General features: G+C 45.2%; 1 protein-coding gene across 11 annotated transcripts in view; it reads right to left on the minus strand.

Annotated features, from left to right (window-relative positions):
* LOC119971661 (von Willebrand factor C and EGF domain-containing protein-like) overlaps positions 1 to 18,852 on the minus strand; it is a 490,550-nt gene that overhangs the window by 192,699 nt on the left and 278,999 nt on the right. For all 11 annotated transcript variants that reach the window (XR_005461886.1, XR_005461887.1, XM_038807512.1 and 8 more), the window contains one exon: positions 17,270 to 17,398. Coding sequence is in view for 9 of the 11 variants with exons in the window: in XM_038807512.1 (XP_038663440.1) it covers positions 17,270 to 17,398 (129 nt within the window). In the remaining 2 variants the exon portion in view is untranslated. The remainder of the gene's footprint in view (positions 1 to 17,269; positions 17,399 to 18,852) is intronic.

The following is an 18,852-nucleotide window of genomic DNA, read 5'->3' on the forward strand; positions in this document are numbered from 1 at the left end:
AACACTGCAATAAGGTTTACTGTGAAAATCCCCGAGTCGCCACATTATGGCGCCTGTTCAAGTACACTGAGGGAGAATTCAGAATGTCCAATTCACCCTACACCGCGTCTTCTGGGACTCGTGGGAGGAAAACAGAGCACCCGGAGGAAACCCACACAGACACAGGGAGAATGTACGCAGACTCTGCACAGACAGCGACCCAAGCCGCGAATCGAACCTGGCTGCCGGCTGCGGTGAAGCAACAATGCTAACCACTGTGTTACCATGCCGACCTAACAGGATAGATTCTGAAAGAATGTTCCCAATGGTGGGGGAGTCCAGAACCAGGAGTCATAGTTTGAGGATAAGGGCTAAAGCTTTTAGAACTGAGGTGAAGAGACATTTCTTCACCCAGAGTGGTAAATCTGTGAAATTCGCACCACAGAAAGTAGTTGATGCCAGAACGATGTATAATTTCAAGAAGGAATTAGATATTGCTCTTGAGGCTAAAGTGATCAAGGGATATGAGGGGAAGGCGTGATCAAGGTATTGAACTTGCTGATCAGCCATGATCATAATGCACGGCGGAGCAGGCTCGAAGGGCCGTATGGCCTCCTCCTGCTTCTATTTTCTATGTTTCTATATTTCTATTATTAGGTCACCTTTTATAGGTACATTCTTTTGTCCTTACCTTTAAATTAAGGTTATTCATTATATTTCTTTAGTAGTTTCAAATAAGACAGATCTGCAATGTTGGAATGTACGTAACTATGGAAACAACAGAAAAAGACCATTGGCAGTAAGACCTTGATCCATCAACTCTTCCAAATAGTTGGACCACAGCCCAGGAACTAAGATTGAACCTCAGTTATAATTTAGTAACTATTAATGAATTAGTAGTTTTACCACAAGAGTGGTCTTTAAACTTCCACAGGCTAATACAGTACTACATATGTTCCAAAAGAGATTGAATGTTTAATACAACATCTTCTTACAAAACTTAACTTAAAGTGTAAAGACAAAATAGCTGCAAAAATGTATTCAAATCTGATAAGAACAAAGTTTAGAAACCAAAAGTCACAGAAAATATAAAGTTGCATGTCTGAAATAAGATTAAAAGAACATATTGAACAAGTTCATTGTTCTATGATCAAGATTAACGACACAAAATGGACAAGGACCAATCAAACTAAATTAAAGAAAATATCGGTCAATCAATGGGTGACAAGATCCCATTATCACGTGCAGAGGGCGGATGTTGAACCTTCACCAAATGGAGTATAAAAGAGAAATGTTGTTGCAATTGTACAGAGTGTTGGTGAGACTTCATCTGGAGTATTGTGTCCAGTTTTGGTCTCCTTATTTGAGGAAGGATGTGGTGGCATTAGGAGTAAGTCAGAGGAGATTCGCCAGCTTGATTCCGTGGATGAAGGGTTTAATGTAAGAGGAGAGATTAAACCGTTTGGGCTTATACTCGATGTGGGGCCTCTCCCATGATTAAGTAGGCTCAGCTGCCATATCCCAATGCAATCGGCTGCATTAAATCCAGTCCATTATCTCTCTCCATTTTTTTCATTTTGACATAAGGTATCCTGGTACTTCACCAAAATGTACTGCCACCTTCACATACACATATCGAAGGTGCATACCTGACTGGGACACGAAGCAAAATCTTACTACTGTGCTTCCACAGCCTCAAGTGGAGACATCGGTATGATTCCAAGCTCTAACTTTTGTCAAATTAGAGACAGAAAAGCCAAGTAAAATAGAGAATTAAATATCATTCAGAGTGTCAGAGGTTGGAAACATCTGGCTTGACTGAAGCAGTTCAATAGTTTCAGTCTTTGGCACTGCCTCTGAGGTCTGTTGGATAGAGGTGGTCCAGGGTTCTCACTGCAGTGTTTCATTTAAAATTTGGTTTGCAGACCCTAATCCATCACTTAAACTCAAATGAAAATACTATTATATTGTCAGAAACAGTTTTCATCATTTGTACTTACATCAGTACAAGCTGACATTCCAGCAGAGGAAGAGGCCCAGCAGTCGACTGTCATTTTTTAAACTTTGACCCAAATAGGCCACCACTGAGGGGCCTCGGCTATTTTGCAGATGCCAAATGGAGTTGTCCACTGTAGATGGTGAATTTAGAAAGACTGAACAAGCATCGAGTGAAATCAGAGAGGTAATGTTTGCCATCATCTGTTTACCAATGTTTGCAGCAGCCTCACTAGCCACTAATATAATGATATTCATAATAGAAACAATAAGTGTTGAAAACATGACAACTAGAATCTAGGGAGAAAGGTAATTGTTGTCATATCATGCCTGCATGCCATTGTCATCTAAAGGTGCTCAGCAGGACATGGGTTAACATGGGACTAGAGAATGGCACCACCCACAGTATGATGTATAGAATCACATGGTAAGAGACTGCAGGGTAAGAACAGTCTGGGGCACCACTCGAAGTAAGCCAGCCTGCATGGTGACCAGTAGCATGCATGATAGTAACCTGGGATCTGTAAATACTGAAAGACTAACAATTAGCAGTTCATATTTAAATATACAAGTCTTAAGAACCCATAACATTCAGTGGCAGCAAACAGCACCATATTCTGACAGTGGTGTAATGCCGTGGCAACTCTTCATTGCAATTATATGCGAAATATTTATTAGCACTCTCGGATTTTGCCTGCCCAGTTGCGATCGGCGAGTTTTATTTTGGATTTAAAGAATTCCTGATATTCTTGTTACTAATACCAGAAATATGAAATCTTCTGACAAGCGTAGTTAGGGAGTCGCATCAGTAAAGGCACCAATCTGTGTCTTTTCTCTTCATTACCTGGAGATTCAGGCTCAAGTCTATCCCAGATTGAATGGAACTGAAGGCTTGCATGATTGTTCTTTAGAGTTATTCCTCTGAAAATTTTGGCAGTATTTCATGATTACAAATTGGAGTTCCATCAGTCTCAGATTTCCATATTGGAGTTGAACCTAATAGCTGCTTTTCTGGCCTTGAGATGATCATGTCCAAGAATGTGGAGGATGGATTCATTACAGCTGTTGTTGCATTGAATTGGTCATGAGAATAATTTGAACGCACCATATTCAAGCTAGTAAATGCTTGAGGCGAATTATTGTGACAGGTTATTGGTCATTTTATGAAAGAGGCCATTGTAGCACCACACTGTGCTTTGTGAAGTAGGAAATAAGAGTAGCCACATACCTACACACCACTGTCCATCAGTGAACAACCCGTAGCCAAGGAGGCATACATATTTGAAAATCCCCATAGTATTAATGCATCGGTGCTCACAGAGTGTGTGCCCATGTATTTCACACTTATCTACATCTAAAGTCACAGTGAAGCACAGAAAATGTCATTACATTCAGAGATGTAAGCACTAGCACAGACAACATCAAAATTAGCATTTACTACACATTATCGTCATTTATTACTGTAATAATGCTAATTATGAGCACTCGTCACACTAACCATCAAGTCTTGTTAAACTAATACACTGATGATTAACATTTAGTGAAATAACCACTAAAACAACACATAAAAATTATTTCTAATTAACAATGCTAAATTAACAGTTACTGCAGCAATTAACACTTCCAAAATAATCATTAGCATTCACAGTATTAATCCACAAAGGCCACGTAAACACTAACACTAAGCAACACCACTACTCAAATTATCAGCATTTACTTCAATAATCATTCAAACTCATTAATGTGACACCTTTCAGAATCTTAGGATGTCCCAAACTGTTGTACAATAATGAAATATTTTTGAAGTGAAGTCACTAAGGGAACGTAGGGAAGACAGCAGCCAATTTGTGCACAGCAAGATCTAAATTCTAATAACTTTTAACACAATAAATAACAATGAATTAACACTTAACATTTACTATAACAGCCATTAAAATTTACACGGTTAATGTTGTAAGAACTTCAGAAATAAGAGCAGGACGCTAGATCATCTGGCCCTTCAAGCCCAGTCTATGATTCCACAAGATTTAGGTTGATCTCCTCAACTCCACCATCCCACGCTATCCCTATGACCAAGCATACTAATATTACATTTTAGATGTTATTCCGCATTTGGACAACATTTGCTAAACAGTCCTGAGTCTGTTAAGAGTCACACTGTCAACCAATTTAATATTATCAGTCAGGCTCGCAGTGTAGCTCACAAAGAGGGGCAAGAAGCTACAGATATTCACACACAGGGCCCTGTCCTTTGCAGACAGAAGGAACATTCGCACACTTTACGCCTTTTTCTACAAAATAAAATACATGACAGAAAAATGCCTCGATCAGAGTCAACCTGCTAGGTTCAAATTTAAACAAAGCTTGGCAGTTAACTGTCAGTCATCAGTTAACTGGTGCAGTCTCCATGGCAACGCCTCTACCTATCAAACGCCAACTGATCGGCATTCTTTTCTCACAAAGTATAAATCGTTTCCTTTTCAATTTGTTATTCTTGCGAATTGCCCTGATGGGTGCAAGGCAGAAAGTTCAACGGTGTGTCTTTTTCAGCAATGTTTGAGCCCTGTACTACCAAATGACTACATCATCCATAAGTCTAGGCCTTTGAGGCTACCAGGGAAATAAATTCATTTAAGTTATTAATGGCCACATAAAAGATACAGTAAGAAGTCTTACAACACCGGGTTAAAGTCCAACAGGTTTGGTTCAAACACGAGCTTTCGGAGCGCAGCTCCTTCCTCAGGTGAATGGTGAGGTATGTTCCAGAAACATTTATATAGACAAAGTCAGAGATGCTGGACAATGCTTGGAATGCAGGCATTTGCAGGTAATCAAATCATTGCAGATCCAGGGAGAGGGATAATCACAGGTTAAAGAGGTGTAAATTGTCTCAAGCCCGAACAGTTGGTAGGGTTGGTAGGCTTGAGACAACATAAAAGATAGCCCAATGGCTAAATTTTGCTTGTTACTCTAAGATGTCATTTTGCGTTTTTAGTTTGTACATTCAAAATTTCAACTGCCCTTGTTAAACTATTCTCAAAACATTTTGCAATTTCATTGCTTATTTTTTCAGAACATTTTGGAAGGTAATTCTGACTGGTCAATCAGGATGTCGAGATGCCGGTCTTGGACTGGGGTGAGCACAGTAAGAAGTCTTACAACACCAGGTTAAAGTCCAACAGGTTTGTTTCGAATCACTAGCTTTCGGAGCACGGCTCCTTCAGATTCACCTGAGAAAGGAGTTGTGCTCCGAAAGCTAGTGATTCGAAACAAACCTGTTGGTCTTTAACCTGGTGTCGTGAGACATCTTACTGTGGTGAATCAGGATTGCTTTTCCTGTAGCTTATAACTGTTTTCCTTGCTTTTAGTTTGTACATTCTGATGTCTTCAAATTTGAACAGTTGTTCTTTTATTTGTCATAACTAAGAAAATGTGATGGCAAAAGTGCGACAGACATGAAAGGCATGCGAGACACATTACTATATTGTAATGTTTCTGCTGAGCTGTGCACCTCACCAAGGATTGGACTGTTCTAATTCTTCATCATAGGCTCCCATCTTGTAATATACCTTTACAGGATAGACCATCAGCAGCAAGCGAATAACCATTGTCACAAGAACAAAAGAAGCTCCCTACTGTGTTAGTACACGTTTGCTGGCAGGTTCTCTGACTGTTATCTGAGCATTCATCCCAATCTGTTAAAGACACAAACCAGCAATGTCATATCAAGCACTGCCTTTAAAGTTTTTGAGAAATAAAGAGGATATCACAATATAGCCATTTCGTTCAGTGGCTATGGTGAGTGTATGCGCATGGGTGTGTGGAGAGGTCAGGGGTTCATATGTGCCTTATCAAATCACAACAACATGAAATTAGGTTTATCAAACATGATTGGCACCATTAAAAATAAGTTCAACTTCAAGAAAGTTAATGCAGCCTCCAGTGAAGGCATATAAATTAAATTGATTCTTCTGTTTAAATGCTGGTAGGCCAGTTCTTTTTTTTTATTAGAGTTTTTCCATTTTTACAAATAACACAAAAAACCCTCAAAACTATTGCAGTACAGCATAAATGCTTCCCTGTACCTGAATGCAGAAAAATACAGAACACCTACACAGTTGGTTCAGCTTAAGCATTAAACTTGGTGCTTCCTTTTATAGAAGGTAAATCAATGAACTGATAAACTAGAGAATGGATGAGGAGGATAAAGCCATGAAAACATGGTCAAGCTTTTGTAGTGATTGCTTATACAACCAATGAAATTTCGGAAAAGATTATGATGGGGGGGGTGGTACCAAAACATACTTCCCCCAACTCCAATTATACCAGAGGCACCAGTGACGCATTATAATGTATGTTTCGAGGGCACGGGAACTGCCTTGACCTTTGCAGGAGTCAGTTAATAATTCTTTAACTCCAACACAAAGAAAAATACTGCAGAACATTTGCAGGTATTTCACATTTAACCTCAAGACACAACAAATCCCCCAAATCTAGTACAGTACAGAATGATCATTGTTCCGCATAAACATAGAGAAGACCAGCAACTATTCATATAATTGCTTAGATTGTCAATCATTCAGATTATTGTCGTTGACATCACCTTACATATAGAACATAGAACATAGAACAGTACAGCACAGAACAGGCCCTTCGGCCCTCAATGTTGTGCCGAGCCATGATCACCCTACTCAAACCCACGTATCCACCCTATACCCGTAACCCAACAACCCCCCCCCTTAACCTTACTTTTATTAGGACACTACGGGCAATTTAGCATGGCCAATCCACCTAACCCGCACATCTTTGGACTGTGGGAGAAAACCGGAGCACCCGGAGGAAACCCACGCACACAGGGGGAGGACGTGCAGACTCCACACAGACAGTGACCCAGCCGGGAATCGAACCTGGGACCCTGGAGCTGTGAAGCATTTATGCTAACCACCATGCTACCCTGCTGCCCTAATGACAAATGAAAGGATAAAAGGATCCCAAAATGAGCTGGGAGTCTCAGAATAACAGATTCAAACTGTGGGCACATGCCACCATGGTGCATGCCTTCCTCCACAGGACAACAAAGTCAGAGCTACACAATATACTGGAACCCTTATGAGGTAAAATAACCAACCAATCAGGACCTAACTCAGCATCCCAAGACCTCCAAGCAAAGGAAGGATGCACCAGAAAAATGGGAACAACAGGATACAGCCACCGGAACAAGACTTGGCAGTGTAGACTCTTGTACACAGGAGCCAGTATGCCAAGGATTCTTATGCTATGCCAAGATTCACAAAACAACAGACCTCACTCCTCTCCAGCCACATCAGAGGAACTGTTCTGGCCCCACCATCACAGGAAAACGTAAATAATTTTCCACTAAGGAAACCCCATCGACAAGGAGAAGAATAATCGTCATGACACATATCAACTGGGTACAACTCCCCTCCTCCTGACAGGTTAAGAGACACCCCTTGGAACCAAATATAACAAATCACAGACTGTATCAGCACCTCATCTACCCTAAGAGAGGAAACCCCAGATAGAGAGGAACACCAGGATTAGTCAATAGACATCCACATGGTATGGCAAAGTATTTTCGCAAAAAGGATACCAGGAACAGAGCGGCATAACCTCATTAGAAACAGGATACTGCCCCCCTGCACCCCTTCCCTCCCCCCCCCTCCCCCCTCCCCTGCCCAGCCCCAGGGTAGCCCAAGCCTCAAGAAGGAGGACATCTGGGAGCCCTGAGGGTAACCTCCATCCAGCCTGACCTCTAACCAAAGAAACACTCCAACAACGCTGAACCAAAGCACTCAAATTCACACTCCGGTCCAGCAGCCAACAGGATACCACATCCCAGCAAAATAAAATCTTAAAGACAGTAGTCCAGAAGCCCTCAAAAGGGGGGGACCTCGGGTGACAGTCACTAAATGATGAACTATCCACCTAGATCCCGATGGGTGGCGAAGACCCATCATGTCCGGCCACCTCCAACCCTTCTTGACGAACTCAGAGAACAAGGAAAAATAAGACCCGTGGTCAGGGTCTCCTATCAATGCCAGCCCATGAAGACCGGATACAATGTGCTCCATCGAACTCAAAACGGTCAACCTTCAAATCGAGAATGTGAAAGCATGGCATCCAGTTCCAAATTCGGCAGGGAACTCATCCCCAGCTCAACTTGGGAGACCAGGTGCACAAATACTCCTTCTTTGGCCCCATCTCCTTGAATCAACCAGGATGTTCTACATACCGTGTAGCCAGATTTCGAAAGTCTGAAGGTGAGCCCCACTGAGGAAACTGCCCCACAACAGGCACGGTCCTCTTCTCCGCTTCATCCATTCTCTTTAGCATATCTTAGTTCATCAATGTGAGCACAAATAATCTGTGCCATGGAGCTGAGACCGCCATCCACAACTTCGCTCCAGTGGCAGTCATCATCTCGACGCCAATGGTACTGCCGAAATGTTCGCCAGCTCATCAGTGAAACTGCCACTATGACCTGGGCCTCACCCCAGCCATCTCTGACCACCTCAGTCAACCAAGAATTCTTTTGAAGTAACTTGGTTCCCCAACAACAGAATTTAACCAGGATCTTCCAGGAAAATAGCACGTATCATACATATCAGGATCAAATAATTATGGGTTGTGAATCAGGATAAAAAAACAGTCAACTTTGTTTAAAAATTAATTTTTACGGGATGTGAGCTTCACTGGCTAGGTTTCCATCCCGAATTGCCCTTGAGAAGGTGGTGGTGAGCAGCCTTCCTGAACTGCTTCAGTCCATGTGGTGTAGGTACACCCACTGTGCTATTAGGGAGGGAGTTCCAGGATTTTGACCCAGCAACAGTGAAGGAACAGTGATGCATTTCCAAGTCAGGATGGTGAGTGACTTGGAGGGGAACTTCCAAGTGGTGGTGTTCCCAGGCACCCTTGTCCTTCCAAATGGTAGTGGGTTTGGAAGGTGCTGCCTGCGAGACATGGTGAGTTTCTGCAATGCATCTTGTACATGGAGGGGTAACCTGGGACAAACAGACTTGGGATGAAGGGTGTCTGCAGGCCTTACCCCAACAGATTTAACCCAGGAAAATAGCTGATTTCAAACAGCTACATCCATAGATAAGCTGGTCTGGGCTAGAGGACTTTGTAATCATGTAACCATGGGGATGTACAATCCCTTCGATTCTCCCAGAAAAACTTCCATAAAATCAAAACATTCACCAACAGACCTATATCACACCACCCCGGGGGTGGGTGGTCCAACCCCGGGGGGAGGTCCGACCCCAGGGGGATCCTCGATGTGGCCTGGCCCGTGATCGGGGCCCACTGATCGGCGGGCCAGCCTCTCTGTTTGTGGGCCTCCTTTCGTTCGCGCCGACCCCTGTAGTCCTGCACCATGTTGCGTCAAGGCCGGCGCTTTGAAGGAAGCCACTGCGCATGCACGAGCTGGCACCGGTGCCTCTGCGCATGCACGGATCCCGCGGCACCCATTTGACGCCGGGATCAGCAGCTGGAGCGGCGTGAACCACTCCACTGTCGTGCTGGCCCCCTGTAGGGGCCAGAATTGCTGACCCTGAGGCCGCGTTGACACCGACGAGAAACACAACGCCGTTTCTGATGCATCAACACTTAGCCTCAGGATCACAGAATCCCGCCCTGCGTACCTACAATCTAGCCACTGCCTTTGCATGAACACTGGTTTTTAATGGTATTGTGGTCCTAACCTGGATTTCTGACACCACCTTAATCACAATCAACAGCTATCTTAATCATGTCACAATTTCTGGTCATATACTAAAATTCATTCAGCCCTTATCAATATGAATGTAGGTTTCTAGTAGCTTTGCCGTCTGAACCTAGATTTCTAGCCAGATCTGTATGGATCATTTGCTGCCGTTTATTTTTGCTGCCTGCCCTGTCTATCATCATCTGCTTGGCCCCAAGTGGTTTTATATTGCATAAATCTTGTATGTCATGCTGAGCCATTCATGTGGGAGAATAAGTGAAGAAAGGTCAACAGGAATCAAATTCAGCAGCAGTCTAGACAACTAGGTAGTTTATAAAGAAACCTTTGGAAATTGCCTTAGTCCAATAGTTAAGGTTCATAATGGGTGAAAGGATTGGTATCGTCATATCTCGTGAACATATCAGAAATGGACATATTGAAGATGCTCCCCAGTGACTGTACGGGGTTAAAAAGAGAAAGTAGATGATTCTTGTCTGTAAGGAAAGACAATAATCTAGAGCTGATGTTTGAGCCACACTTTACTGTTGCACTTTGTAATTGCGTAATTTTAAAAATCCAATCAGAATTCAGAAAGGAAAGTATGAGCAGAAAGTGACAAAGGCAGCAAAAAACAGACCAAGTGAAACCAGGCACACGCAAAGCAACTAAAGAAGTAATAAAGAGAAGGGGAAAACTTACTAACAAAAATAAATTAATTCAATCAATTCACAAAATTTGTGAAGTTAGTTCGTCTGTTGAAAAAGTACTTAGAAAAGTAACACGGAGGGTGGCACGTTGGCACATTGGTTAGCACTGTTTCCTCACAGCACCAGAGGCTTGGGTTCAATTCCGACCTTGGGTGACTGTGCGGAGTTTGTCCTTTCGCCCAGTATCCGTGTGGGTTTTCTCCGGGTGTTCCTGTTTCTTCCCAGAGTCCAAAAATGTGCACATTCGGTGGATTGACTATGCTAAATTGCCCTGAGTGTCCAAAAGGTGAGGTTCCAGGGAAGGGGCAGGATGTTAGCCTGAGTAAGGTGCTCCTTTGGAGGATTGATGTGGACCCGATGGGCCGAATGGCCACCTTCTGCACTGTAGGGATTCTATGAATACATAATATTAAAACCTTATGAAGTGTAATTAATACTGAATAAAATGTTTATTTTTGCTCATGGAGGTATCACCATAGAACATAGAACAGTACAGCACAGAACAGGCCCTTCGGCCCTCAATGTTGTGCCGAGCCAGGATCACCCTACTCAAACCCACCTATCCACCCTATACCCGTAACCCAACAACCCCCCCACTTAACCTTACTTTTATTAGGACACTACGGGCAATTTAGCACGGCCAATCCACCTAACCCGCACATCTTTGGACTGTGGGAGGAAACCGGAGCACCCGGAGGAAACCCACGCACACAGGGGGAGGACGTGCAGACTCCACACAGACAGTGACCCAGCCGGGAATCGAACCTGGGACCCTGGAGCTGTGAAGCATTTATGCTAACCACCATGCTACCCTGCTGCCTAAATATTTTACCATATGCTACCATGATATATGCTACCATGACGTAAATATTTTTGGGAGTATAATATTAGCCTGGATAATGGATTGATTAATGGACTGATAGCAAAGAGCCGGGATAAGACCATAAGACCATAAGGCATAGGAGCAGAATTAGGCCACTCGGCCCATCGAGTCTGCTCCGCCATTCAATCATGGCTGATATTTTTCTCATCACCATTCTTCTGCCTTCTCCCCATAACCCCTGATAAGCAGAGCATTTTCAAGTTCTCAGGCTGTGATGAGTGGAGCATCTTTGCAACCTATGTTAATGACTTGGACAAAGTAATGTACCAAAGTTTGCTGTTGATAAAAAACACTAGGCGGGAATGAAAGCTGTGAGGATACAAAGAGGTTGTACGAGGTATGACACGCTGAGTGAGTGGAGAACAAGGTGATAGGTGAAGTGTAATGGTGGGGAAACAGGAGGTTATTATCTTTGGTAGCAAGAACAGAAAAGCAGAATACTTTTTAAAAGTGTGATATTTGGAAATGTTGATGTTCAGGGGGACGTGGATGCAGGCGTACAGGGAACACAAAGTTAGCATGCATGTACAGCAAGCAATTAAGAAGAAAAATTGAATGTCAGACTTCATCACAAGGGGGACTGGAGTACAAGAGTAAAGAAATCTTGCTACTTAGTATAAAGGGTGAGACCACACATGGAGTATTGTGATGGTTTTGTTCTCGCATTGTGGAGGGCATACAGCAAAGGTTCACGAAATAGGGCCCCGCAATGAGAGCGCTGTCCTGTGATAAGAGGCTGAGTAAATTAGTCCAATATTCTCTGGAATTTAAAACAATGAGAGACGATCGCATTGCTATGTGCTAGATTCTGAGGGGGCCTTGACAGGGTAAAGATTGAAGGGTTGTTTCCCCTGGTTGAGGGAGAATATAGGGGACCAATCATTTACGACTGAGATGAGGAGAAATCGCTTCACTCAATGAGTTGAGAGTCTTTGGAATTCTGTGCCCCAGAGGATTATAGATGCTCCACTGTTAGCCATATTCAACATTGGGAGAGACAGATTTCTGGTCTCCCAGGAGATTGAAAGATATGGAGAACAGGCAGGAAGGTGGAGTTGAAGCCAAAGATCAGCTATGGTCATAATAAATGGAAGAGCTGCTTGAGGGGCCTTATGGCCTACTTCTGCTCTTCTTAAGTTCTTATATTCTTAAATAGGTCAAAATACTTTTGTCTAAGAGGTTTCCTGAGCAATAAATTCAATTCAGATTATTGGATTGAGTTTAGCAGAATATTTCTTTCTCTGTGCCTGCCTCAGCTCCTTTTAATTGGCTGCCCATGATGTCAACCACAGCAAGTCCCATCACTTTCACTGCTGGTCTTGTCTCTGCCCCCAAACACACAATCTGCTCGCTTCAATGGTCTTACTTAACTCCTTGGACAAGATCATCTGACTGACTTTACCAGTGTGATCCTCCTATCCTATTGATAGCACACCACTGCCGTGTGTTTCTCAGTGTTATGGGGTGGTTTCAATGGGAAATCCCATTGACAGACTGTGGAACCAGAAGATCCTGCTGTCGGGCAACGGCGAGCTGTCTCCTGCCATTGAGAAACACTCCACGGGGAGGCCATAGAATTTCGTCCAATGTCTTATATTCCCTTCTGTGATTTCAGCTGTCACACCTGTAGACATGCCCAGTTGTAAAGATGTTCCTTCTATTCCACCCTCATCCTCCTCCTTTATGGACAGCCCTGAAGCAAGTTTCTGTCAGCTCAGCCTATCCTGCCATTTCTAATCATTGCCCTGGTGCTGTTATTGGCTGGGGGTTTCCGGCCGTTCATGGCAACGGGATCTTCTGGTCCTGCCGATGACCCCACGGGTTTCCCGGCAGCAAGGGGTGCATTCAATGGGAAGCCCCGTTGACAACAGCGGGATCAGAAGTTCCCGTCGCCTATCAGTGATGGGTCTGCCTCCACCACTGCGAAACACAAGACGGGATTGTGTGGAAAATCCCGCTCATTGCATTTGGTTATTTGACTGTACCTTTCGGCTGAATTTGTCATATCAAGTCAAATGCAGCGTTACAAAATACAGTCAGCCAGCACAGTGACTGAAGTCGAATGCAACCTCTCAGCTCATCTGCTGACTTATTATGCCGGCCATCCTGAACATTTCCTGCCCTCAGTGCTTTACGGGCTACATGTTTGCTTGTTCAGCCCAAGTCTTCCCGTTTTATTGCTTTCCCACCTGCACTAGATGTTTCCCATCTACTTTTTCGTGACAAGGGCAAGATCTTTGTTCACTCAAAACCTATTAACTGACAAAGTTAAAATTGGGCCAGAAGTATTTGCGAGACTGGCTGCTGATGAACACCATCAGCCACCATACTCACTGACCTGCCCAAAGGTCCTCCCAGCCCATGGGGTTTCCTACCTGCCCACCATGTTTTTTTCTGACTCATATGTGAGATACGAGGGGCCAGAGTGAAAGAGAACAAATTGCTGGTGGGATGGGGTAGGGAGGCAGCAAAGAAAGGGAGGAGCAAAAGAAGGGAACGATCAAAGGAGAGTAAAATAGAGGAGGAAAGAAAGCAAGTAATGATGTGCGAGTTACAAAAAGATATTGTAGCCATTTCCCTCATGCTATTGTTCATTGTCAGTTAGAGGTCTGGTGCACAATCATGACATCTAGATACAAAGAGTGGATCTTCGTTGACATAGTTTGCTCCTTTAAACTCACTGCTCGGGCAGCAACAGCAAATTATGGGATGTCCAATCTTCCTGTAAATAAAATTATCATTTTATTTTCTTTTTAAAAATAAATTTAGTGTACCCAATTACTTTTTTCCATTGAAGGGGCAATTTAACGTGCCTAATCCACCAACTCTGCACATCTCTTTGGGTTGTGGGGGTGAGACAACGCAGGCACGGGAGAATGTGCAAACTCCACAAAGAGTGACCGGGGTCGGGATTGAACCTGGGTTCTCAGTGCCGTGAGACAGCAGTGCTAACCACTGCGCCACTCTGCTGCCCATCATTTTATTTACATGTATTTACATAATTTTATCTGCATTTATTTACATAAAAATAATCATTTATTAGATAAAATTCTCAATTCATTGCTGCTCACAGACTGGTCTATTCTACACCAAGTGCAGAATGAGTTCTGTTGCAATGAATATCTGCCTACTTGTGCCACTAATAAAGATTATTATCTTCTGTCTATTTCCCAAGGCATGCCACCTTAACCCCTAATTCTCTCTGAGATTGGCGTTGTTGTTTCATTTCCATTTTGATCACTCCAGAGTTTTGTTTTAGTAACTTCGGACTTGGACTATATTCCAATTTACTGCAAAAGCAGGGGATGGTGATGACGTGAGGCAGGTACGCTGTTGTCCAGAGAAAGGGAATGAGGTTGACATGTTTGATAAAGACCTTTCACCAGAGTGCAACATTGACAGAAATCTGTAACTGCAAGATTGTTTTTTCTCTTCTTGTGACCAGGAGTGTGCTATCAGTATTAGACATCTTAAGGTCAAATCCATTCCACATGTACTTTTTCATTTTTTCCCTCCTGCCTTTTTGTCTCATCCTTTAGATTGTGTACGTCACTCTCCCACGTCTTTTATCCTTGTAAATTTGTTTGTCCTTTCTGAATTCCACCATCACCTCATGTCTAACCTTATGTTTCAATGGAAAAGTTTGAAGTCATTCAATTCGTTAACTTTCTCCCTGAGATTGGCATTGTTGTTTCTGCACTCCCCCTCCTCCTTTGTTATACCAACCTTATGAAAATTTTTGATGAAGAATGCATCGCACACGGGCGCGATTCTCCGCTCCTACGCCGGGTGGGAGAATCGCAGGAGGGCTGTTCTGGCACCCCCCGCGATTCTCCCACCACCCCCCCCCCCCCCCCCCCCCCCCCCCAAATGGCGTGTCACGGCGACCCGCGATTCTCTGGGTCCACACCTGGTCGTTGCCGGCGTGAACATGGCGCCAAAAGCTGGTTTGTAGCTTGTGGGGGGCAGAGAGGGGAGTGAGCACCACGACCGTGCTTGGGAGGGGACTGGCCCGTGATTGGTGCCCACCAATCGTCGGGCCGGCGTCTCAAAGGGACGCACTCTTTCCCCTCCGCCGCCCGCAAGATCAAGCCACCATGTCTTGCGGGGCAGCGGAGGGGAAGACGACAACCGCGCATGCGTGGGTTGGCGCCGGCCAACCTGCGCATGCGTGGCTGACGTCATTAGACGCGCCGGCCACGTCATTCCCGGCGCCAGCGACAAGGCCCCGCGGCCGAGACTTATGGCACGGCTCTCCTAGCCCCCCCGGGGGGGAGGGGGGGGGGGGGTAGGGGGCGAGGAGCAGCCTCTGACGCCGTCGTGAACCTCTCCGGGTTTCACGACGGCGTCAGGCCTTGCGGAGAATTCCACCCCACAAATCCTAACTGAATTGGCGTGTACTTACAGAATTCCTTTTTATTTCAGGTTCCTTACATGTTTAGTATTGTCTATTTATTTTATAAAAATCCATTTGGTTAATTATCTTTCCAAATGGTTTGGAGCCAAAGAAATGAAGAAATTCTTTGACAGTGTGAGGGAATACAAGACGCAACTTGAACTGACAAAATCTTACTCATGTCACAGTAAAATCTGCATCTTGATACTATTCAATGCAGAAGAACACAGTATCCACTGGAAAACAAATAATCTGAAGACTTTTTACTTTCACAATGTTGATCAATTTAATGGTCACATATCTTTCTAAACCAAGCTCCATCACCAATGATTGTATTAAAAATATGCATAACTTATGCATACCAGCAAAATGTTAAGATGTGCAGTTAGCCACATCTTTTGAACTTGCATGTGAAAAGCTTCCCGACTCCAGAGTAGCTTTCTCCCATTGTTCAAAACACTATTTCTTCACAGGTATTTTATTCCAGACATATTCAACATAATAACACAACCTTCAGATCCAACAGAGTATACAATTTGTAAATCCCCCCCCATTTACTACCCCCCTCCCACGTGACAAACAGCTCCTCTAATATAGCCATGAACGGCCTCCACCATACCTCAAAATCTTCCTCCGATCCCCTCAGGGCAAATGTGATTTTCTCCAACCTGAGAAATCCGTACAGATCCCCCAGCCATGCCACAATCCCGTTGGCGTAGCCGAACTCCAATTCAGAAGGATCTGTTACTGGGCAATCAGAGAGGTGAAGTTCATGACATCAGCCCCCCTCCCCTCCAGCAGCTCTGGCACCTCTGACACCGCAAAGATCGCCACCATAGGGTCCGATTTTATCTCAACCCCTACAATCCTCCATAGGTTCCGAAACACCAACTTCCAAAAGTTCTGCAACTCCTCACACCTGCAAAACATATGGGCATGGTTTTCTAGCCCCTGCCCACACCTCTCGCACTGTCCACTACCTCCGTAAAAGACCTACTCATCTGGGCCTGAGTCATGTGGGCCTGTGCAACACCTTAAACTGTATAAGTCTCGTCCTTGCGCAGGAGGAAGTTGAGTTCACTCGCGGCATTACTTCGCACCAAAGCCCACATCCTGTCTCCCTCCCCAACTCCCCCTCCCACTTCTGCTTGATCCATTTCACTCAGGCTGTGCCCTGCTCTCCCAACCACCCATATATGCCCCCAATCCTACCACCAACCCCTCGTCCGGGAGCAACATTTTCTCCAAAAGTGTATACTCCAGTACCCGAGAGAATGAACACAGCTCCTTGCACGCAAAGTCCCATACCTGCCAACCCCTCATCCCCACCTTGGTAGCTCAAACCTGCAGTTCACATAACCGAGAAAAACTTGTTCAAAACACTCCTGAGCTGGAGTGAATCACACCTCCTTCTGAAACCATCCCAACTCCATGCAAATTGTGGGATGTCTGAAACCACGATCCTCTGCGATGGAGCAGCCAGCATCGAGAGTTAAATGGATGTTGGCAAAATCCATCCCAATGCCTTCTCTTCCCTCCCTCAGAATTTAGGGGGAGGCTGTACTTCTTTTCCTCACTCTTACCTTCACATGTGCTCCTGTCAGCCAGGAGTCGGAAACCAGAACGGCAGAAACAGAGGTAGCTGCCAACAGTGTTGTGGCAAGAATGGTGGCAAACCCGGCTCTCCCCAATCCATCGGCACTCATTCACATCTGAAAGGGAAAGAAAACGACAGTCATCACATGAGATCAATGGCAAAGCGAAATTAAGAGCAGAATCAAACTGTCACGCTGGATGAGTGCAGCTCCAACAACACTCAAGAAACTTGACACTATCCCGGACAAAGCAGCCTGTTTGATTGGCATTGCTTCCACAAACATTCACTCCCTCGACCACTAACCATGTGTACCATCTACAAGGTGCACGGCAGGAATTCAGCAAGGCTCCTTCAGCAGCACCTTCTAAACCCACAACCATTACCATCTATAGGGACAAGGACAGCAGATACATGGAAGCCCCACCACCTGGAAGTTCCCTCCCAAGTCACTCACCCTCTTGACCTGGAAATATATCGCTGTTCCTTCACTGTCACTGGCTCACAATCCTGGTACTGCCTCTCTAACAGCACTGTGGGTGTACCTCCACCACATAGACTGCGGCAGTTCAAGAAGGCAGCTCACCGCCAGCTTCTCAAGGGCAATGGCAGCACAGTCAGATCAATTAAACTTAGACTTCATACCTTTGTTATAAATGTGATGTTTCCTAAAGATGGTCTCCTTTAATTCAAGGTAAAATGGAGTAGGGGAGAAGGGCATATGACCTCCTACTAGATAAGCCTGGCAACACACCCATGGCATTTGGTTGTCATGGAGGTCCTGGACAAATCCACCTGAAGCTCAAGTGCCAGCTTTCATAACCGTACGCAAGGGAAGGAGCAGCTGTCCCTGCTATTCACAGCCTCTCCGACTCACAGAGGCAGTCAAACCAGAGGAGTTGTGGAAGAGACAACACACAACAGGTGCTGCTACGGCAAGGAGAAGAAAATGACTCTTTTAGGTTAACCACCCAGTGAAGGGATGATGGGGGCAGAAGCCATGAACCAAGAATTCATCGATTGTAAAGATTTACAGGCCCCGCTGGCTGCCGAATTCTCCAGCGCCGGAGATTTTGGGGGGCGGGAATCGCACCGCTCCAGTCGGCGGCCCCCCCGGCGATTCTCCGGACCACAATGGGCCGAATTCCCGCCTGTTTTTGCCGGATCCCGCTGGTGTAAATCAAAGTGGGTCCCTACCGGCGGGACCCAGCTCCGTGGCCGACCTCCGGGGTCCTGGGGGGGGGGGGGGGGGGGGGGGGGGGGGCGCGGGGAAATCTGACCCCGGGTGGTGCTCCCACGGTGGCCTGGCCCGCGGTCAAGGCCCACTGATCTGCGGGTGGGCCTGTGCTGTGGGGGCACTCTATTCCTACGCGCTGACCGTGGAAGTCTCCGCAATGGTCGGCGCGAAGTTGAACCCCCCCTGCACATGTACGGGGATGCGTCAGCAGACGATGATGCTCCCACTCATGCGCGGATCCACGCCGGCCGGCGGAGTCCCTTTGGCCCCGGCACGGTGCCAAAGGCCTTCCACGCCAGCCGGCGGGGCGCAAACTACTTCGGTGCTGTCCTAGC

The sequence above is a fragment of the Scyliorhinus canicula genome, chromosome 9 (assembly GCF_902713615.1).
Source record: "Scyliorhinus canicula chromosome 9, sScyCan1.1, whole genome shotgun sequence".
In the NCBI taxonomy this organism is placed as follows: domain Eukaryota; kingdom Metazoa; phylum Chordata; class Chondrichthyes; order Carcharhiniformes; family Scyliorhinidae; genus Scyliorhinus; species Scyliorhinus canicula.